Source organism: Larimichthys crocea, chromosome XIII (genome assembly GCF_000972845.2).
Source record: "Larimichthys crocea isolate SSNF chromosome XIII, L_crocea_2.0, whole genome shotgun sequence".
Classification (NCBI taxonomy): Eukaryota; Metazoa; Chordata; class Actinopteri; family Sciaenidae; genus Larimichthys; species Larimichthys crocea.
The window spans coordinates 25961715-25985368 of NC_040023.1; the positions used below are offsets into that span (position 1 = coordinate 25961715).

At 40.1% G+C, this 23654-nt stretch overlaps 1 protein-coding gene across 1 annotated transcript in view; it reads left to right on the forward strand.

Moving 5' to 3' along the window:
* me1 (malic enzyme 1, NADP(+)-dependent, cytosolic) overlaps positions 1–23654 on the forward strand; it is a 77131-nt gene that overhangs the window by 46678 nt on the left and 6799 nt on the right. The window contains exons 4-6 of the mRNA XM_027287523.1: positions 8783–8858; positions 11283–11444; positions 17971–18074. Of these exons, the coding sequence (XP_027143324.1) occupies positions 8783–8858; positions 11283–11444; positions 17971–18074 (342 nt within the window). The remainder of the gene's footprint in view (positions 1–8782; positions 8859–11282; positions 11445–17970; positions 18075–23654) is intronic.

The window sequence follows — 23654 nt, forward strand, 5'->3', positions numbered from 1 at the left end:
TGAACCATAGATTACACTCTATTTTCACTGACTGCCTGTATTGTAAAATACGATGGTCTTAGGTCCTACTTATTGTCATATATTATGTGAATGAGCACCTCCGCTATAAGCCATGAAGAACTGGAAACTCTTAAAGGATTTTTCCATCTGTTTCATAGTGGACACTAGCAGCTGCTTGCCACCACACCGTGCCTAAAATTGAATACACATTTTTCTGTGAATGTCAAAGAGAATACAATAGGCCATAAATCATTGTCGCCCATACAGTGCTAACTTCCCTTAACCTGTCTCCGATGATGATCTCTGTGTCTGGTTTTCATGAAAGGATGACCTATTTGAATTTCAGGGGATATAAAGTTTTCTTGTATGTATTATGTGTTCCAGTCCTGACCACTGTTGCTAACACAAAGCAGCATCTGCCAATAAACACGCTAAAATTGCTTCTCGCGCAGTTGATGGCCTCGGCGAAACCATTTGGTTTTGGATGTGACTTTACAGCCCACGCGAAACGTCATTGGCATGTCCCAAATGTCAGGACGTGTTTGAAAAGGCGATTGAATGGAAAACCTGGTTGCAGAGGGCTGAAACTCCTCTAATAGCCAGTTGGGTTCATCAGGTCTGTGCTTCTGATTCCTTTAGCAGGGCCTTTGGGAATTGGCCTTTTCCTGCTGTTTCGTGCACTATGAGTTATGTAAGGCTGGCTGAGAGAGAAACTGGACATCCATTCATCTGGACACTCAACTGCCTCTCATTCAGTCAGACAGCTACAGTAGAAGACAGGCTTTGAAACCCCAGGAACTTATACTGTCTGGTTGCTATTTTCATCACCTGCAGGTTAGCCTGTGTGAAAGATTCCGTGCCTTCTTATGTTTTGCCTCAGCGTGTTACTCTAAGCGATGAAAGACTGATCAGATTGGCTAAAGTGTGTTCATTTTGGCCTCAAATTCTCAAGAGTTTCCCTTCTTGTCCAAGTCTGGAAAAGCTTTACGAAGGAAGATTAGTTGTTGTGTGGAGGCCCGGGCTGATTTCAGTGGGCTGCAGTGGAATGAGATGGGGGTGGGTTATGGTTTTCCGAGGCCAAGGACTGGAACTGGTTCGTGCTTGTGTAAAAAGAGAGGGTGATTCAGGCAACGTGCAGAATACTTGTAATGTGATGGAATTCTGTCAAAGTCTGAGCGTGCCATGGAGGGTGGGAGGCCGGAGAAGAAGAAGAGTACATTGTCTTCAGAGAGTCATACTGTATAAAGAAAGGAGGGTGTGAAGGGAAAGGAAAGAGAAGGGACTGGAAAAAGAATTCCTGCCCGTCACGTTTCATTTCCAAGTGATGAGAGCTGTGTGTTGAACAAAAATTACCGGGTATGGTTGCTTCTTGCTGCTTAGATAAATTCCTACAAGAAATACACAAAAAATACACAGCAAAGACATCCTACAATAGCGTCTTTTTCTTATGGAACAAACACAGGGAAGTGAAGGCTTACATGTGCTTAAACAAAGACGGAGAGGTGGATTATGGCTTGGATGATTGTGTTTGTTGAACTGATGCTAAATTATTCTCCCACTTTCCGGATCCCTTTGTCGTTTTCTTTTCTTTTTTTCTTTTAGTGTTTACAGAGCACTTTTTTCCTTTTCCCAGAGGTCTGTTGCATATTTAGTTTCTTTGACGATCATCTTTTCCATTGCAATTAGTTATTTTTAAAATGGGCAGAGTTTGCGACAGCTCAGGCTGCAGCATGAACATGGTTATTGATTGGCACTGCCAGACCCCCCGTTCTCACAGTTTTCTTCTTCTCCTCTATTGGTTCAGTCAGTTGCTTGGCTGCTTCATGTGTTGCAGCATGAGTGTGTTATTTGGAATGCCAGCAGCCTCGCTCCTTTGGCTTTGGCTTACTTAATTGCCTTGGAAATGATCAGTATGAGCAAAACCAAGGCTACAACCTAAGTAATAAAACTGACTTGCTGTCCCGTAATGTGGATACTTATAGGTAATATACAGTTTATGCATAAACTGAAAGGATATTCTTCTCTTTCCATGGAAAGACATTAACATATTAAATACCACTCAGGATAGGAAGCAAAAAAGTTGAAACCAGCAGTCTCATTGCTCAAATATTGTGCTGTCAGTCCTTTTCTACAGCTTGTGGTCAGATACCACATCCAGTCATAGAAATGTCTCTGTCTTCTTATGAGTGCACTGTATGTTGGTGTTGGTGTGCTGTGGTGTCTCACTTGATGCAGCACTGGTGCCGTGAGGACACTCTATTCACCTGATATGCTGACAGACCTTTCCAGTGCAATTAGCATTCAATACAAATGAAAAATACTGGTTATCCTCACATGTGGTTTAAGATGAAATGTTTGTTTTAGACTGCACTGTTGCTAGTAACAAGCCCACGTCGTAGTTCCCATCATGTTTCTGTTTGTCCCTGCCTTGGCTGCTGGGAAACCGAGGTGTAATGAAAGTGTTGACGATTGTTTTAAATGGTATTAAGTACGTGTGCTCAGTGTTGGGGAAGCTGAAGTACTTTGAAACTGTTGGTGGCTACAAATGACGCCTCATTGGAAGCAGTTAGTAACATTACAGTTTTGTAGAAAGTAACAAGCTACATTACGACACTTGCGGTGTCATTTATTACATTTCAAACCAGAGGCTCTCGTCTGCAGAGCAATTTGATACGCTTCACAAATTAACATAATACATTTACACAATTACCAAATAAAGTTAAGTTTAAGTTGAAAAGATAGTGTTGTTGCACCGGCATCAGAAACCTGAAGGAGAAAACACAAGCAGCCAAGCCGAGTTCTTGTGGTCCCATGGTGTCTTTGTAGCTGCCGCAGCTTCAGTGTATAGTTTCATGTTTGGATGGAGCATATAACTGCTGTATGGGGCGTAACCTTTCAATGTCATGTGTGAATGAAGTTGAACACAAGAGTTAACTCAAATTAAAGAAGAGTGAGAGACACAGCTAACAGTGCTGCTGTTTTGTTATTTTTTAAATGTTTTGGGTTTCTGTCAGCCAACTCACATTATTCAAACAAAAATATGCAGAATAATATGGATCACACTAGCCACATGGAAACACAGCACAAGACAGCACAGTAGGAGTGAGGAGTGATGAAAATTACTTCTTCAGTTATTAAATCCTTACATTTTTTACTAAAAGCAGATGTTGCTTGTTCAACTTGTAGTCTTCAACTGATTATGACTGAAACAAGACTACGCTTTATCCAGACTGAGACACATTTCACATTTCTGGTAAAAAATAAATAAATTGCAGTACATTAAAATCTGGTTTGGTATTTGAGTGATTTTACCTCTCTGTCTTGTTTGTGACTGTTTGAACCCTGAACAAGTGGCGAGAAGATTAATATATTCTAATAAAATTCTAAATATTAATGTCTTGTTATTGGCAACTTGATGTTTTTGTTTCCCTGAAGGTCTGTTGAACTTCCCAGCTTTAATGAAAAACATATCTCAAATATCCCAGCAGCTGGTCTGAATAGAGGATCCAGTGTGTTAATTTTGGAGTGATGCTCCTGTTTGAATCTGTTTTGAAAAGCCATGGATCTCTACGAGGGACTTCTCCCATCAATGCATGTGTTTTTTTTTCTAGTAAAGGCTGGCTGTATCTTGGAGACATCCATACGTCTCATACAGTGTTAAAAGTTTACAGTTTATTGATTGCTTCAGTTTATGTACAGACAGACACACACATGTAGGATCTCAGTGTACTACAAGTCATTGCTAATGATGTGTGTGTGAGAGTGACATGGGATTACATTACTAAGATCGCCCTATCTCACCATCTCTCTGTCTTCGAGTGACGGTTGGTGTACAGTTACTGTCATAACTCCATCTGAGAGGCATGCTGCTTCACACATGGCTTGCATGACCTTTCTTGTTGCATAACGGTGAGATATGGTGTGTCAAACAGCTCTGGCTAAATGAGAAAGTAATTAGTCTAACAGTAACAGTTTTCTGGGGCCAATGACATCGCCAGCTGGCTGATGGCTGGAACAGGTACAGAGATGGATAAACTATATGTTTCAGTACTCTCTGTTCAGTACAGATAACAGCACCGAACAGTTCATTTTAATGTCAATGACAATGTAACTGTCCAAGGGGTTGAAGTGGTTTTTACTCTGTTATTGTAATAATTCCATGTAGGCTGACAAACACTGTATGTTTTGCACTCCCACTCTTGAATATTACCAGAACTGCAAGTTATTTGTACTCTTAATCTTATAATAATGCTTGTTACCTATGTTTACCTTAGATTGTTGCCAATAGTGGTTGCCAATTTCAGGGTCAGGACCCCACTTATGATAAATCTTAAAAGGTTTTTCTTTTTATCTTGTGAAATACACCACTCCACAAACACTCAACATATATATCAAATGTGATTGAGCCATATCAGAGGTATATTTGCTATTTGTTTCTCAAAAGCTTGTTAAAGTTGTTTTTACAAGTGAAAAAGTTCAAGTTACACACTGAAACAAAAACGGAATTGTCTTCTTCACTTAGCTGACATTTCCCTCTTCCCTCTGTGGAAGAGTCACACCTCAAGATGTTTGCTCCAATTAGGCCTTAAAACAAGTGGAAAATCCTCTGTCATATTATTTCTTAGGTGACACAGACCGACCATAAAAAACTCTGTTGTGGCAGATTTTAAGCTTAATTAGTTGGAGAAATCTCATAGTGCGTGACTGGGACCTTTAACACTATTTTCACAGTCTTTTCTCGTTGATTTGTGTCCACTGTGTCAGTTGAACCTCATGTGGCTCGCTAACTGAGGGCGTCCACCACAGTGAAAATTAAGGTTATGCAGTGGGGGTGAAGAATGGTGTTTTGTGTGGACACGGGTCAACGACTGGTGGCCGGCTTCCACATGGGACTTGGAGTGTTTTGGGGTCATGGTGTGGAAAGCAGCTTTTCCTCTTGCCAGTCCCTGCAGCCTTCCACAGTCCCCTGGGTGTGTTTCGTGTCAGGCTGAAGGTCAGCAGTGGTGCTGTGTCAGGCCATCAGGTTGTTTTCTTTACCCTCTCTGTCCTCACCACACTCTCTTACAGGAGGAGCCAGGCAGAGCAGCTCGATGCTTTGTGGCCCTCCCCTCAGCTAGAACATAAGGAGGCTGCGATTCATTGTGGTTATTTCAACAACAATGTCGTATTTCATTTCGATCAGAGGTACTTGTACCCCATTACTCAGGGGTATAATTAAAAGATTATGGATTAGCTCAACTAATTTGAAATACAAAATTATCCACATATTGAGCTATTTGCAACACCTGAACAGAATGACTACATATTAAATTCAAACAGCTAAAAGTAATGGCAAATCATATAATGGATAAATAGTGAAATAGCATAAAAAAAATATTAATTGTTGAAATACTTTGATAACAGTCGATAAAAGGTTAGACCTGATAGACCTGAAAAATATGCATAAACAGCTCATTTTGTTAGCTAAAAGTAAAAGCATACATGGCAAATAATAACATCTGTAAAACTATGACAGGATGAGTTTTTTCCTTTCACCTTCAATACAAAGCATAACCCTGAACTATCAGTAAACCCTTGAAAATATTTAAACAGTCCAAAATGACTTCATTTCCCAACAATGTTCTCACATCAAATATGTAAAACACATCTTTCCCTGTTCTCTTTCTTATTTGTCTCGCTCTTTGTATAACACAATCTGTCATGACAGCTGCTGTACACTGTCAACAATCTATTAAGCTGTTTTTGTTCATCATGTCCATAAAATGATCTTCACAGACAGTGATGATAGATTTAAAACAGCACAACCCCTGACATCATGAGATACTGTAGAATATCTCTTTGCAGCTCTGGGTGCTGTAGATGATATGATATGATTCCTTCGAGGAGTTGAGGAGTATTTGTGTGTGTGTGTGTGTGTCTCTTTGACTGTTAAAGTATGTCACAGGCGCTCCTGCAGTTCTACTTCATTGTACTTGTCAAGGTCAGAGGTCATGAGGTCGACAGCTCCTCTGAAAGTGAGTGGCAGAGGAGTAATGGCAAGTGGAACCTGAAGTTTTCAGTAACCATGAGGTTGACAGAGGTTAGGCGTTACTGCCTGTCTTCTTTGATCCATCTCAAAAAGTTGTTTTCCAATAGTGTGAGGTTAGTCTTTCAGCCCTGTTGCTGCTCTTTCCCCCCAAAAATCCCTCGTGTTGCTGCTACTGCTGGCTGTGACTCATGTCCTCCAGGCCTTATGTAAACAAACACAGCAGGTTGCACGTTCTCGTCTCTCCCACACACATCCACTGCATAAAGACAAAAGTAGTCCAGCTCCCTACAGGTCTCTTACATCTGTGCAGACATTCTTTAAAATGATCTACCCTTGGTGCACTTAAAGCAGCACTTACAGAGATTTTCATGCACAGATGTTTAAATGTGCAGATGTATGCAGATGTTCGTCGTTATATTGCCAGAAAAGTTGGAAGGTGTTTTAAAGGACAGATCCCAGATGTCTGCGTCCTGGTGACCTTCATGTGACCTGTGGAGCTCTTTGCACAGGATGAAATACGTGTCTCCTAATAGCTTCACAACAGTCGATCTCTTTAAATTAGTCAAACTCTTTTTGTCTCTTCTAATCCTTCTTCTCCTTTATCCTTCTCTGTTATCCATCTAATGTATCTGCAACTAGCAATTATTTTCTACCAAAGCAGCCATCACAGTTTGTGATGATTTCAGATGTCCTGTTTCGGTGGAGCAACAGTCCAAAACCCAAAGATATTCACTTTCAAATATCAGATATGCACATAGATAACAGAGAAAAGCAGGAATCCCGACATTGAAGAAGGTGAAATCAAAAGAAGATGTAAGATGCAGACATAATGCATGTGTATGTATATAATTCTGACTTGGGCAGTGCATAATTTTGAATAGTCTTTTTTCAGCATGGCAAACACACGGAAATAAGTTTCTGAAAGCATTTGAAGCGAGAAATCCACAATGCAGTAAAATAATCTTAATTCATCTTTGATCAGCACTGCCTGTACTTTGAACAGTATCGTCTGTCAATGAAACTAGTGTGCCTGCATCATAACACAGTGCTCTCCCCCACTCATTTTATATCAGCAATAGAACCACTTGTAGCAAGAATTGGATCCAGAGATCAATATAAACTTAAATTATTTGCAGATGATCATTTGGTACGCTTAACTTACTTAGAAAATACATGCCATCTTTGCCCAGTTTTCTTTTTCACAACATTTGGTGGTTTCAAGTCATAAAATTAATGTGGGAAAAAATTTCTGGCTGTAGAAAACGTTAAGACAGAACACATGAATTACATCAAACATGTAAGCAACCAATATTAAAGATTGAGGGTGTAAGACTGAGGGAGGCTTTATTTACAGATTAACAAATAATGTATAATCACCTGAAAATAAAATCCACAATGTTTGTATTACCTTAGAATATCTCCAAATATCTACAGATGCTACAGGTACTTTTCAAAGAGTCCGCTACTGTATGTTGAACCGCTGTGTTTCTATGGGAACCCTCTGAAGGGAGGCAGTTGCACATGTATTTGTTGTGATCACAGTAATTATGATTGTGGTGTCGACAACTTTGCTAACAGCCAAACAGCAACAGTGTACAACAACATAAGACATAGCAACCAGCTAATAGTTAACCAGCTAAAGTTCCATAGAGCAGAAACAGATGTACGTGGAATGACAGACACCAGTCAATGCAGACATGTGTCTGCTCCATATACGGTGAATAATTTAACAAAAATTGGGATACGATGACAGCACCAGCTGTATGGGAACATTTTTTGATTCACAGATGTAACTTTAAAGTAAACTTTAAAAACTCATCTGATGCCAATTCAGCCCCATGACACACATATTATAGCTGCAATACTAATCAATATTGTTTTATTTCAACATTGGATCAAGTGACTCTGTCTCTGTAGACTCTGTAGACCCATTCTGACTCTGACTGTTCCATATCACAGTCTTATCAAGGCATTTTTATGTAAAACCTTTATGTCTTTCTCCTTCATCTCACTATATTTTTTTCTTTCTTTTAACAATGTGTCATGCTGTTTTTATTTGACATTTCTCCACACTTTTCTTCCACAAGCATCAACCTGGGATGGTTTTTTATTTTATGAGCGGATTCTTACAAATAATGATGTTTTTACTGTCACTGGCACATGGAAGAGGTGTTGCCCCCCCATACTTGAACCAGATGGGTGTGTTGGGCAGGAAAGACGCCGCAGCTGGACCCCACGCATTGAGATGATCTCTTTATCCTGGGATTGTCCTGGAGGGAAGGACATTGATGCTAGGAAGCAAGGAAAGGAAAGAGGGAGGGTTGTTAGGAGGGGGTGATACTAAGATGAATGAATATTTGGGGAGCCTCAAGGGTCCCCGCAGAGGCCCTGGGCTCTGGGTTCAACATTTAAATCTCAGGGGATGTCAGTGTTCAATAAAGTCTTGGTCAGAAGAAAGAAAAAAAAAAGGAAAAGAAATAGCAGCTCAACTTCAAACAGTCTCAGAGTTTGAGCTTAAACCTGTTTTTTCTTCAAATCTTAGATAAGATTTTTTAAGTACAAAGTGTTCATGAGTTATTTGAGTTCATATGTTGCCAGGAAAATTTTGCTTCACTGCAATAAAACTTGAGTTACAAAGAGGAAGACAATTGACCGCAGTGTCTTGCTGTGCCTTTCAAACATGTAAAGATTGTGGTCTTTTTCTGTCTTTCTTCTGCTAACTTAACTTCTTCTGTTTGTTTTTCTATGTTCCAGGGGCCTGTTCATCACTATTCATGACCGTGGCCACATTTCTACATTGCTCCAGAACTGGCCCGAAAAGGACATCAGGGTAAATTCAGTCACTCAAACAGTGGCATGAGCTCTCACATGAGTATACATGTTGTTCCATCACTGATCGCAAAACCAGCACCAGTAAAGCTCAACATGATGGAGGCTACAAAGTATCAGGATACCTGAAGTTTTGGTTAATTTGGCCTGTTAGTTAACACTAATGAAGATGAAGATAGTAATGCAAAAATCTTTTTGTATCTCTTTCACCGTAAAAGACCAAAACCAACAATGAATTATTTTGTGTTGTGTGTGTATCCGAGGCCTGATATATCTTTATTCCTCATTACCAAAAAGAAGTTGTAAATACATGCTAGTGCGCCTGAAAATACTCCAAAAAGCAGTATTTAATCCTGTTTCAGTACCATTGGCTAAAAAGTAGAATGCTGTTTAATAATGCAGCTATACCTCTCATTTATGTCTGCAATAGGAATGAATGTGCCTGGCGCTGAGAGGAAATAGAGACAGACCATTGGTTTTGTGATGATAGATCTTTATATGAGCAGGCTTGTCTTTTAATATGCATGCATTTAGCATGCTATATATATTAATTGCAAGGATTGGTAAAATAGGGGCAAACAACAAAACACAAGTTGCACAAAAACCTCAAAGTAATTCTTTGTACATAACAGATCCAGCAACAACACTAGTTGCTATGATGTGGAAAATACATATCTCTGTGGAGATACACTCCCAGGGGATTTTATCTTATCTAGTTTCACAACTTTAGAATGAGCTATCTTGAGCTAAAGCAGTACACGATACTTACATGAGAGTAAAAAATGAAAGAGAGTATGAGTATTATGAAGTAGGTTTGTATGAAGTACTTATGCATAGGCATAGGCAGTAGGTAGACAGTGGACAGCACACCACTAGTTTGAAGAACCAGGCAGGGATCCCATCACAGAAGTAAAGCAAGGCACTGCTGTGGACAGCAGTTTTTACCTTGCCATCAGAGAGCCTTTTTCTTTGGCTCTAAAAATCTCAATTCAATACAAATGTTTCTGTATGACCTACATAACAGTCCACAGGGGCTGTCAGAATCGACACAAACTGAAGGTTCCTTGAACCTGCATTAATGTCATGCAATGATTTAAAAACGTTGAATGCTAATTGATATATTTTATACAAAATATTATTACAAAAAGATACTGAAATGACTGTAAAGTTAATCAAGATGTGTTTCTAAGTGTTCAAATTATGTTAGTCTACTTTACCTTCTTAAACTAAAAGATCATACACTGAAACCCTGATTGTCTACATCACTGAGCATGAACACATGGTTTCCAGTGTAAAATCAAGTTGCTACCTACATTAGGATGAAGTTTAGATATGATGAAAAACTATTTAAGTAACTAGTAATCAATACTTTTAGTAATAAAAAGTGAGTCATATAACACCAGGCTGAAATATAGAGAGTGCATAAATCCAGCAATCTATTTGGGAGGTAGAAGAGTTCTCTATTGGCTCTCTTGACCTGCTGTATTGGCCAATTTCCCAAAAGTCTGAAATATTTCTTTAATCCTCTGCATGAGCAACTATGTGCTAAGTCATAATCCAGTCATACTTAGAATGACGAAATCAGTAGACATTCCTGGCATGTCAAATATACCTGCAGCCTCAGCCACCTGTTCACAGCTGTCAACAGCAGGGTATTTACCTCAGCGCTGACATGCCGCCTCTCATTGTCAAGGGTGGTCTTGTCATAAACTCAACTAATATGGCCTACTTTTAACATTTACATAGAGACAGGGCAAGAGGGACCCGAGTTTAGTCATCCACTGATAAGAACTGGCAGCTTTTCTTTCTTTCAGTCACTTATTAACAAGTGATGTCTGGGTACAATCACTCAATGAGTTAGGTGGGAAAGAAAGCTGTTAATAGTATTAACTACAGTCATTACAGAGACCTAATGACACTCTTTAAACCTGTCAGATTGTGGGAGGAACAAGGCTGTAAAAACATTGTGCCAGAGTTAACTGCGTCACAACGATGGTGGAAAAAGAAGAAACACTCGAATATTTCAAATTAAACACTTCTGCTGCTGATATTAAGTGTTACACAATTGATTTGTTTCATGGTGTGGAATCAACCCAGAGGAACACATTTATGCCTTAATAAGTAAAGTGACTAGTGAGTGGAAAGCCAGGAGGGTGTAGGAGGATCTGGCTAAGACTGAGGGAAAAAAACATGTTTTGGGGTAACAGGGTGGACTTGTTTTGGTAAAAAAAGGTTTGAGCTCATGAGAGATGGAGGCAGAACTGCTGCTTAGTTTATTTTCTCATTAAATTGTGTATAAATGTGATATAAAATCTAATTTAAGAATACCCTACATGTAGCAACATTATGCACAGATTTCAAACTGATGAGGTGGTCAGTGTGGTAGCTACTGAAGTTTACAGCTGACAATTATGTTGATTAACAGGCTGTTTGTGTGACGGACGGAGAGAGGATCTTGGGGTTGGGAGACCTTGGCTGCTATGGTATGGGCATCCCAGTGGGAAAACTGGCCCTCTACACGGCCTGTGGAGGCGTGCCGCCACAACAGTGCCTGCCTGTCATGCTGGATGTGGGCACAGACAATGAGGTAAGAGCCAAGGGCTAAATATAAGTGACAGACTGTTTACACAATTATAAGCAACAGAATTATGAGTAACATTTTCTCATGAACTTTACATTTTTCAAAGGCCACTAATATTATGACACATTAATAATGAATAAATAAATAAATACAAATGACATGCTCATTTTAAATGTCACAGAAAAAAAGCCCAACAAAAGTCAGCTTCAGTGAACCAACTACAAGATAACATTACCTAAAGTCAACCAGCTACCATATTAGTTTAGCATGGTAGCCTGCTAACATTTGCCAATTTGCACCAGCACAAAGTACAGTATTAACAAACAAGAAATGAAGTGTTAATTAATGAGTTTGTGTTAATGTTTGTTACCTTTGTACAGAGTCAGGCTAGGTATTTTGCCCTGTTTTAAGTCATTATGCTAAAATAAGTTAATTAGCTCCTGGCTGTAGCTTCATATTTACTGTACAGACTTGAGAGTGCCATCAATCTTTTCGGCTGACTTTTGGCAAGAGCAAGCGTATCTCCCAAAAATTAAAGGATGATTTGTGTGTATGCATGACATATTTTCATAGTGTGATTAATCTGAAATTTGAGAATATTTACAGATTAGCACATCAGAAGTACTAATCTTTAAAACATAAAAAAAATACAGATGATGAAAAGCTCATGAAAAATAGTTTGCTTTACTTTTGTTCTGCTCACCTTCCACACAGAGACCAGAGATAATGCTTCAGGCCAGCTGGTAGAGACTCTTGCTCAACTCAAGGCAGATTACATTAAATTAAATCACCCCTGTGGGGAAATTGGGTCATTATCGCCCCAAGTGGTAATGATTGAATATGTTTGGTCTTCGTGCTCACCTTTCAACTCTACTTTCCCAGACCCTTAAACCCTTAAAATGTTACTCTAACACAATAAAATGACATGAGTACATGATACAGCATGCCAGTAGGGAAATGCACCGTATCCACCATAGCCAGGTAAGCTTTGCCACAGAAATCAGCCAAGAGAAAGAAAACAAATCTTACTCTAGGAAACACCCTTTACATAAGTGAGGTACGCAGATCCACTGATGGATGCCAGCTGGGAAAGCACCTCTCCCCTCTGCCAGCCTGTATGTGTAGCAGCCAACAAAGCTTGAGTTGCACACCTATGGCTCTGTTCGCTATGGCAGCATTTCTAAAAGATGATTCAAACTCTGGGCAGGGCAAAACGTGTGTGTGTGTCTGTAGCCTTACACAGACCAAGAATAGCCTGTGTTGTGTGTATATATACACACAATTCTCATTCTTGGCCAAGGGCGTGGCAGCCTCAAATGCCCAACACAGCTGAGAAGCTGTCCTTCATTTTCCAAGACAGTCTTCACATGACTCAGTTCCTGGAGTTCAGTTTCAACCCAAGCAAATGTCTCAAATGGATTAAGGTTGCGATGTGCTGCTAAGGGTAGATTAGTTTACATATTAAAACAAAGCAAGAAATGTAAGTAGAAACAATATAGAGGAGTTCGACTGGACAGAGACCAAGAATAAGAGAAACCCACTGATATCATGCAGATGATAGCATCACTGATGGCCTGAGGTCCCTCTGTGACACCACTTACCCAATACACACTTTAAAAGTTCTCTGGGCCACAGCAGAAAGCTCTCACATTATAACAACAGAAACACTGCAGTCCTCTCAGAAGGCCAATAAAAGATATTTCATTGCTGCATTAGTCCTCTTTGTGCCATTGGAACTGGATTAAGAAAGCAAAATGCTACCTCATTCTGCCAAGTCCTCCTCCTCAGCTATTTATCTTTATAGGCCTGCAGTATGTACTCTACCTTTTGGCCTCTTCCTGCATTGGCATCTCTGTGCAATTTACATAAGTTTCCATATTGAGTCTACAACTCTTGTGTGAGTGATTTTGGTTCAGGTGCCATCTGAAGATTAGATTCTTGCTCTATAGCCGTTTTGGACATTTATGGGCATTACAACACAACTTTAACAAGCTGTCCCGTACACTTTGATCCATATACTTACTTCAATCTGCCTCGTTTCTGATGCCAAAGCAGGAAGATGAGAAAAACTTTTTGTGTGTGGGCTATAGGTATGTGTGTGTCAATGAGCATAGATGCAGAGCTCATGGATGCTCAGTCTGTTGCTGTTGAGTTAGTGCTGCTGGAATGTACTTTATTATCTTTCCAAAAAGTTGATACTGTTCACAGTAATATAATGAGTACAATTTTCATTTATTAGACATGAGAATTTCTATATATCAGTCTTCTTCATTCTTGGAAAGGAAGTCAAAATGTTCTACTTCTTTAATGTTATATTAGATACAGGCACAAATTATTGGTCTATCAACACCTAAAAAGTTAAAAAGTTACCACAGTCTGCCAGGTTGTGGTAACTTTTCCAGTCTTCTATTATTCTAAAGAGATGACAGGCTAAATGACTTGTAATGGGATAAATGGGCCGTCCGTGTATGTATGTGTGTGTGTGTGTGTGTGTGTGTGTTTGTGTAGTTCTTCTGGACTGGTTTCATATACAAAGCTGGCTCCTGCCCCTCAGTACCCTGCCTCACTCTGCAGCCCTGACTGTGAAGGCATGATGGGAGCAGCTGGAGGCGGGGGGCTATGAGGTAGTGGTAGCTCTAGCTAATTATTAAAATGACTGTCATTATGGGATTATATTTGTCCTTGAGTGGATACGGGGGTAGAGAGAAGCAAGTGGGCAGATATCCAAAATACTGAGGCAGGCAGACCCCCTGACCCCCTTTCTTTAAACAAATAAGTTGACATTTTTGGAATTACACTTGCTGGTTTTCTTGCCAAGAGTTAGATGAGAAGATTGATACCATTCTCGTGTCTGTACGCTCAATATGAAGCTAAAGCTTCAATGGTTAGCTGGCCTAGCAAAAGACTGGAAACCAGCTAGCCTGGCAATGTCCAAAGGTAACCTAATAAGCCAAGTGGCACATCTTAAGTTCACTAATTAACGCCTCATGTCTAATTTGTTCAATCCGTACCAAAACCCCTAAAATTTATCTAAATGATGTTGTTTCTCCCTCTTTCCAGTCTTTGTGCCATTCCTTTAATCTTTCATCAGATCGTGAGGAGGCTCCGTGCCTGTAAAAAGTCTGTTTGACGTCTGCCTGGTTATTTATTTCTGCACAGGAATGTGGTAGCTGTGTAAAATCGTGTGAGAACCAGCAATAAACGCTCACTACCTGAGCAGCCTTTATCTATATCGCAATATCGACATACAGACACACATCTGCCGGGAGTATTCATCATCTTCTTATCTCCCTGGACTCTATCTGTGTTTGTGTGTCCATGGGCCTGATGTCACCTGGAATAACCTCAACACACACACACACACACACACACACTGAAAGGAGAGTCGATGATGTCACCCTGCACAATATGCTGTTTGTGAGTCTGTACTGGGTGGGCTTTCACACGTCCAATGCCTGGTGTCCTTTACCTCGAACTGCTCGGAGATATTCTTGATCTCTGTCCTTGTTCCACCATTAAAAAAATTTTTTGCATGTTAAACTACTTAAAGTCCCTCATCAAAAGTCCAGCACAACAAAGCAGTCAAATATATATAACTTTTGTATTACTAGTCAAACAGTCATCAGCCTGAAAAGAGTTGCGACAGTGAAAATTGAGCTTCTGTGCCTCCAACAGGCACTAACTGTGAAGCCATACACGAGGACTAATCCCTTCAGAAAGAAAAGGAGCTGTACAACACAAAGGACAGCTTAGCCAATCAACAGTAGATAATCTGGGACAGAAAGACAACTCATGTCAACAGTTCAGCACGGTGTCAACGAGGTCAGCCCACTTGAAACTCCCTCAGGACTATCCCACTCAATTAAAATTAAGCCCTTTCCGTTTCACCTTTAAAGACAGCTTTAGCACGGCTTGTATGGACTGATAAACAAAGCAAAAACTCACCAGAAGTCACATTAGCTGCATGTGGTGAACAACTCTAAAATAGCTATTTTTATTTTTCTCCTTGCATGCTCTTGCATCATCTTGTGAAATTACAACCAAAAGCTCTCTCTGATATCAATCCACTTCTCCCATGGGATTGCATGAAAATGTTTTGCTTGTTTTGGTTACAGTTGAACTTGGCCACTTCTATCCTATTACAGCCTATTAAAATCTTGCCAGGAAATGACTTGTCAACTTCAAATAAATATCGCCTTAAATAAACCTCTTAAGCTGTTCTTGGACATGGCGACTCTTGACCCTGCCATGGAAAGGTGGCCGCTGCCTTCTCCAAGCCACGCTCATCTTAGTGCCACCCTCTAATTATCCTTCTCCAGAAGCAAAGGTCACGTGTCCCAGTGAGCCATGACACTCCAGAAACAGTTCCCCAATCTTTTGAGCATTCCCCGGAAGTTTACAGAGTGCAGCACATTTTATTATTAAAATATGAGCCGATCTTCCAAGATCTGTCTAGAAATCTACAGCTCGCTATGTGTTGAAACCCAGCCATGTTATGTCAGGCAGGTGCAGCATGTTAAAGATGTGATGAAATATGTGCCAATAACACAAAGCAAAGTCTGTAAGCAATCTATCACAGCTAGGTGGCATTTACTTCCACCTAATTCATCACAGCCTCACTCTGTCTTCCATTCTCTGTCAGTCTGTCTCACATGGCTGCTCTTAATTACCTCACTTCCTGCGTGTGTCCCTCTCATTCTTCAAAATACTGAGGAGCAAAGGTTCACTCGTGCTGCACCTTCATCTCTTTCACACTGTTTGCTTTTGTAGGGCTGTGTTTATGATGTGAATTTAAAAAAAACAATAACACAGCCTATGGCCCCTATAGTTCCATATTAACATTCATCATTTTGTCTTAAACTATCTAATGTATGGCCCAGTGCTTTTATGGCATGCCCAATTATATTTTTTGGCACATAATCTGGGTGGAAAATAGATGAATGCGGTCTCCTAATTAATCATAGGTGTGTTTTGGGTAATGGCGTAAAGTGACATGTACAATGTACCAGCACCTTGTGCGTTACTATTTAAATGGAACGACGCTGCTGAACATCGTGCCTGTGTGTAACAACGGTGCATTGAACCCACCTATGTAGGCGCGTCTAACTATCTGAATAATGCGTCCTTTAAATAACAGGGAAACATTGCACTCAACTTAATTTTTGTCAGTGGCACAATCGCTTTCTGCTGTCTCAAGTCAGCAATGTGCCAACAATGTGCCTGGCGCCTCATTTTATGACAGATTGACGCAAAAACATTTGCTACCTACACAACGTGGGCACTGGGCATGAAAATGACAATGGTACACTTGTACGGTGTGCTGCTTTGTGCCGAGTTAGCCGACCCTTTCTCTTTTTAATTCTATTCTCTGTTACTGATATATTTACTCTTTAGACTTAACAATATCCTTAAAATACTAAGTCATGATACAACCAGAGGGTCAGGATTTTCTGTACATGGAGATGTAGATACAGATTGTGAGTGAAGTTCCGTGACTGGAGGTGTTTCTAAGCGCTGTGGGATCACACACATGGTTGACATTATAGCAGAGGTCTAAGGTCTGCAGAGACACAGGTGTGTGCATGTGTGAGGATGTGTTCACATACTGTATATATCTATCCTCTCTCTTTAATTTTCACATCCAGCAAATGTCAAGACTGGACAGAAATCACACACACACACACACACACACACACACACACACACACACCTGGTACAGAGTGGTTTATAATCTATATGAGCATTCTGGAAATGTGCAGCACACACATACACCCACATTTTTATTTTTTACTTAAGTGTTGAAATATAAAATACTACCATCCATCCATCCATCCATCCATCCATCCATCCATATGTTGTAACTGCTTGTCCTTATCAGGGTTGTGGGGGGCTGGAGCTGATCCATCCTGGCACTGGGTGAGAAGCAGGGGTACAATTCTACCTTTCCCATTAAACAGTTTCCAACTTAGGAACTCCACCATTTTTTACACATCATGAAAAGTTTATTCATCCTGACAAAAGACTCATGTCTGTCATGCTGTGGAGGGTGCTTTCTGAATAAAAAAACATGATGATATCATCAACCCTGATGATACAGTGTGTGTGGAGCTTGACACAAACCTGTCTAGCCCTCAGTCACATTAGTAAAACTTTGACTTGCAATCACTTTAATTAATTAACTTTCAATTCATTTTTCATTTCCGTTATAATTAGTTTCTGGCTAACATTTTTAAGAATTTACTGGTAATACCTGGTAAAATAAAGTAATGCCATCATGCTCTCTGCTTATTTGTTTGATCTCCAATACCTGACTTAACCTTATTTTGTGGGGTGGCAGTTCACATACAGTATAAGTCAGATGAAGTCATAATCATATGTATGTGAGTGCTCTTTCAGACAGATTCTCTTGCTGATACGTGGAGTTACTGTCACTGTTGTGTAGTGCATTAAAAACAAAAATATGAAGTCTTCTGTCTCTCTGCTTCTACTCCAGTCTTCATATTCTGTCCTCTGCCTCCGTGTGTCTTTGCAGGCGCTGCTGAAGGACCCTTTCTACATCGGGCTGAGACATAAGAGAATACGAGGCCAGGCCTATGATGACCTGCTGGATGAATTTATGAAGGCTGTGTCGGACAGGTATGATCATATTGGCCTTGAACTTGTCATGTATCCATTCCTTTATGTTGTCTGCTATTGTCATTTCAATACAGACAGCACATGGTGCTGGTAAAAGAAATATGTTAAGCAGTTTAGCATAGTGCATACAGTGCGATGTAGCCAGATTCTGTGGGATTCGAGGGTCTGGAACTTCAGTCACTGATGATTCGATTTTACCTTCTTTGAACTAAATTGTGGTTGCTAAGCAGTGTCAATCTAAACTCTGCTTCCTGGCTGAAAGGCAGTGTGAGCTTATTGAAAAGTGATCAGACAGCCTTGGTAACCATCAGCACCTAAACTCAACACTTGCATGTGTTTTTCACTCTTGGCAACATAATATGATTTATTTGGAGTATGCTAGGAGACATTCTTTGTTTGTCAGCAGAATATATAGAAATGTAATACTCGCTTATTGTGCATGCTTAAGGAACATGATTGAGCTTGTATTGATTGATTGAACAGAGATGCCTACAGGAATAACGGCAGACCTCTCTATTGACTTCTGTGGTTTGAGTCCAGGTAACATATCTTCTCCGATCTCAGAAGATGCATCATTCAGGCTGTTGACATGTCACGTTGACATGCTAAACCCTGTTTTATTCAGCAGTGGATCACAGTGAGGGGTTAGCTTTGGCTTGTTCGAGCAAGGCAGTGAAGTGTTCTATTCTTTTCATAAACCGATCTTATCTTTCTGATGAAATTAGGTGAGTCATCCTGCCTCCCTTTGGGGCTTCTTCCTCGTGTGTTTATAGCAGTCCTGTCTTTGTCTGCCTTTGATTTGCATGCGTGCTGACACGTCTGTGCATCTCTGTGTCCCTGTGTGTCACAGAGACATCACAGCCACACACACATGGGCCTGGTTAAGACACGTCCTATTCCAGAGAGACCAGTCCAGAGGGAGAGTCCTGGGTCTGGGGCCCCTCCAGCTGGCAGCAGGAAGCCATGACTCTAATAACTAGGTGGCTTCTCAACTACAGGGAACAGTGAAGCTTTTTCCCCAAAGGAGCCAGATTGGCGGAAAATGAGTAATTATGGGCTCAGAGATTGAATGAATGATTACAGCTCTGCAGTCTTTCAAGTAATATTCATGTTTAGTTTTCTAAGAAACTAAACATAAATCCTTCATATTGACTCATCATCAATAAGCAGCAACGGTCTAAGGGTGTATTTTTTAATCCACCATTTAAAAATACTTGAATGGAGTGGTTAGTGATGCAACCGAGTGTTTGATTTCACTCCACTGCTCGCTCTGAATAATCAGCAGGTGTTGTCTGCTGCCTTTGTCTTCAGCCAGAAATGAATTATCCTTTAATCTCGTTGCTCCTGCACACGCCCACAACGCTTCAAAAAGGTTGAACTGTGGCTCAGCAAAGGGTTTAAAACTTTGAACTCAGCATTTTCTGTCAGTAATGTACTCACCTTTTTGTCACATCATTCCATCATACCTAATCCCTGATGTGATTTTTGTTGGTTTCTTTGTAAGAAAATCCTACTGCGTAAAGGCTGATTGCAGTGTTTGAAAAATGTATATGTTGGCCGATATTCATTTTTTTAAACAGAAATGCATGCCATTGAAGTTATTGAGGAGTTTTGACCAATAACTTTATTATAAGTTCATGCAGTTGTGAAAAATATAAATCTAACAACTACAACAGTAAACTTACCACAACTCTAGTAGTAGTTAGTTATTATTATTAGCGCTAGGAGTTGTTTTTTGAGCTTCAATAGTTGCAATACTCTGTTACCAATTTGTATTTGAGTACCCAAAAAATAGTCTAGACACATATGCAAAACCACTACTTATAACGTGTTAATTAGCGAGATGATTAGCTTTAGAGGTGCTGGAAGGCTTTGGACAGAGCCAGGTCTGCTGTTCCCAACAATTTCCAGGATTTGAATGAAGTGAATGAAATACACTGTTATATTTCCCAAAATGTTTAACTTGAAAGTACTTAAAGTACTTGGAGACCTTCAGTAGATAGATTTCATTACATCATTGCATTTTAGGTAGCCAAAATATACTTGATATTTCATCATGATGTCAGAAGCATTCATGTCAGAAATGACTGCACAGTATTTGACAGAACAGGCTTAAGACAGCTCTCAACTCTGAGTAGCATGCAAAGACTACAGGAATGCCATCAACTCTTTTAAAGTCTTGTCAGTGAGGGAGTAAGGAACAGAGAGACCAATGGGTGGATGGGTGGATGGATGGATGAAAGCAGTAACAGAGAAGAGGAGAAAGAATGCAGAATGCGTCTTTGTCTTTAATGACGGCTCGGGGATTTGAGAAATAATGTGTGCTGAGAGATGCTGGCTCTCTGGAGAGAGCGAGAGGGGGCTGGGGATTTATTAAGGCTTCAGCCGCGAAGCCACGAAGGCCCATGGGGACGGTGCTAACAGACAGTCTGTGTGTGTACACAAACACACATATATGCACACAGGTTCGACAGCTGTGTTTGGACAGAGCACCCTTGTCTGTGACCTTCTTTGCAGAGGTCCTCCCTGGCTCTGTGCGCACTCATACCTTCTCCTCTACTTTTATCCTCCCCATGACTGTTGGAAGTATATATGACACCCACCTACTTCCTATTAACCGGAGATTCAGATTTCACCAAGTCTGAGATGAAGGCAGATTGTGTTTCCTGAAGGAGCCGGACCACTCGTTAACTCCCTCGTCCTACAGACATAACACCAAATGTCTGAGTGATTCTCCACATGGGAAAGGGTCTGTTGTCTCATACTATCGAACATTAATAACAGCGTCACAGGCATTTATTCTCAATATATTGAAGTGGTTTGTCTCTAAGCCCAAAGCAACTCGGATAGTACCACTCCAGAAAATAGGAGTCTAGGTATTTTTATTTCATTCTACTACCGTATCATTGTGGCATGTCATGAATCACAGCAAAATCAAAGTTTGAAGCACAAAGGTGCTCTGTGTTGCCTCAGATAGCTTAAACAGAGCCAAGGGAGGAAAGGTTAGTGTCTCGTCTGCAGGTGTCATGTCTGCCTGGTTTTTCCAAAAGTCTCCAATGGGACAATCAAATAATAAAAACACCTGTCTGCATATTTTGTCACATTTAATCATACTGGTGCGGTCACAGTGAAAGCACTGACTTTAGTCAGTTTTTGACAATAAGTCAGTTCTGACAGTTTCTGCTGTTTCATAATATATTTCAGTCTTCTTGGAAAAAGGTGATGTCATTTACTTCTGACTATGATTTGGCAAATCAGAATGTAGTGACAGTTCTATGGTTGTTTGCTTAGCAACTGTTAATCCACTTGATGATGTCTTGATGAAGCAGATAAACTGTCTGTTTATGGATATTTAAGAGTTTCAGGGTTTAAACCTGCAAAAAGTGATTGATTGTCCACTTGGGGGCAGCAGAAACAAGATAGAAACACAACACTGACATATTATCACCTTTATATTTTGAACATGTAGCAATTTCTGTTTTTAAGACTCATAATTAATTCTCCTGTTTTTTGTCTAGCTCCTAAATGCTCTACTATGTTCACCAGCTTCTTTGTCCCGTTGCTCTTTGGTATTGTAGCCAACAATGGGTCTTTAGATATTTTTTGTTGAAAATGACTGTCTGCTGTAGTCTTATGCAGTGAGAGTGAACCAAAACTGTAGTTAAAAACCAAACCAAAACAATAAGCTGAAAGACCCTAAAATGGTTTTGTCACTATGACCAGCCCCTTTCATGGACAATTATTCATGTGATCTATTGTGACAATAGATCTCTACACAAAGTGGTAGAGATTAGGCAGCATTTTGTTCCATTCATTGTTAAAAAAACAGTACAAAAGGTGTATTACCACAAACACTGGGACTCACTTGAGCTGCCACATCAGTTTTCACTGTCACTGTTTTACATCCTTAAGCAGGTGTAGGCAAGATTTTTCTTACTCGTTTTCACATCGTAGTGACAGATTTGAGTGCTTTCCCATGAGGCCCTTTTCGCTGTCTGAACTCACTGAACAGACACTGCTGTTGACAAAGCACTGGACAAAGAGATGGAAAGCGATCTGACTGCCAAATCTCAACAGCAGGGATACAACGTCTCTTTCTTTTTTTTAGTCAAGAGAGGTGGAACAGTGTCACTGTTTTGGCAGTGGAGTTCGCAACAAGTGCTGAGCTTTGTTTTGAATTCAAAGTCATTCAGGCACTCATCACCAAATTTAGTAGTATTTTAAACAAATAAATGAATCTAGGACATAACAGGTTCTTCTCTAATGATGAGTTTTGAACATCGAATGGATCTACTGGACGCAAAATCTACATTTTTGTTCCCCTATAACATTTTAGAAACCTTACACATACATATTTTATAGCCATAAAGGTACATCCTCCTTCCTAGGGACCCAATACTTTGTTACCAGCAAAAATAGTCATGTACGCCATAATAAGTTATTCATATTCAAAATGTAACAATATTATAATTGTAATAAACTTTTTTTTACATTAGTGGTACTTTTACCTTTTCTTTGTTGTCAGGAGACTGTAGTTTGCAGGCTGTAATTTCAAATGTTACCTAATAAACTTGGATGAATAATTTGTTTACCCTCTGCCAATCCCAAACAACCCAAGGCACCGGATCCATAATAGAAGTTCCCAAACATCTGTTTATAGCAATTATGGTACTTTTTTGTGTGAGAACAGTCTTTCTTCCAATCTGTCCGTCTTTCTTTCTACCTCTCACAGATTAATGGATTTCTCTGAGCACAGTCAGCAATGTGGTCTGTGTTTTTCATCTTTTGGGTGTGCCCTGTCTTGCTTAGGTTACTGCCCTTGATACTTCAGCTTAGATACAAAAGAAAATCCTGCTTTCTTTGTCCAGGGTATTTTTTTATTCAGCTGGCAAAGAGGTGCATTGTCAGATTTTGGCGTTCCATTCAAAGACGTCAAGGAAAGACAACAGACTTTCAGGCAGAATAGGGACAACAAACACAAATGGCCTTCAAGGGAGCTTTGTTCTAGGCAAAGTACACACACATTGTCAAAAACACTCCCTCTATCTTTACTGGCTCAGGCCAAGGACCAAAGAGCTTTCTGCATTGAGTAGATGTTACTTTCTTTCTGGAATACCACAACCACAGATAGTCAGTCTGTAGCTTATGGTCAGTGGATGACCTTGAATAAGCATGTGTTCACAGTTCAGTTATTCCCAGAACTGTGTCAGGAGTCTCTGATCTTTCTGGGCTGAAAATAAAACAATGCATTAAATATTTGCCATTGTTTTTACTCTCATTTAAAGCCTTCAAAGCTAATCCTCTGTTTTTACTGAGAATATTTGCAGGATGTGAGTAAGTCAATCAACTTCTGCAGAGGACTACACTCCCAAATCCACCTCTTTGGACTTCTGTGCATGAGCAGCTTGGTTCTGCGTGAACTGGTGTGACCTCTCCAGTAGCAAGCTGCACCAAACCATACCAGAGGGCGCTGCACTGGCAATGGGGCAAGGCCACATCTATCCTCGCCTGTCGCCTGTCTGCGTGTACTAAAGCCCCAACACAATGAAAAGTTTATAGCTCCCTTCTTGGCCTCATTAT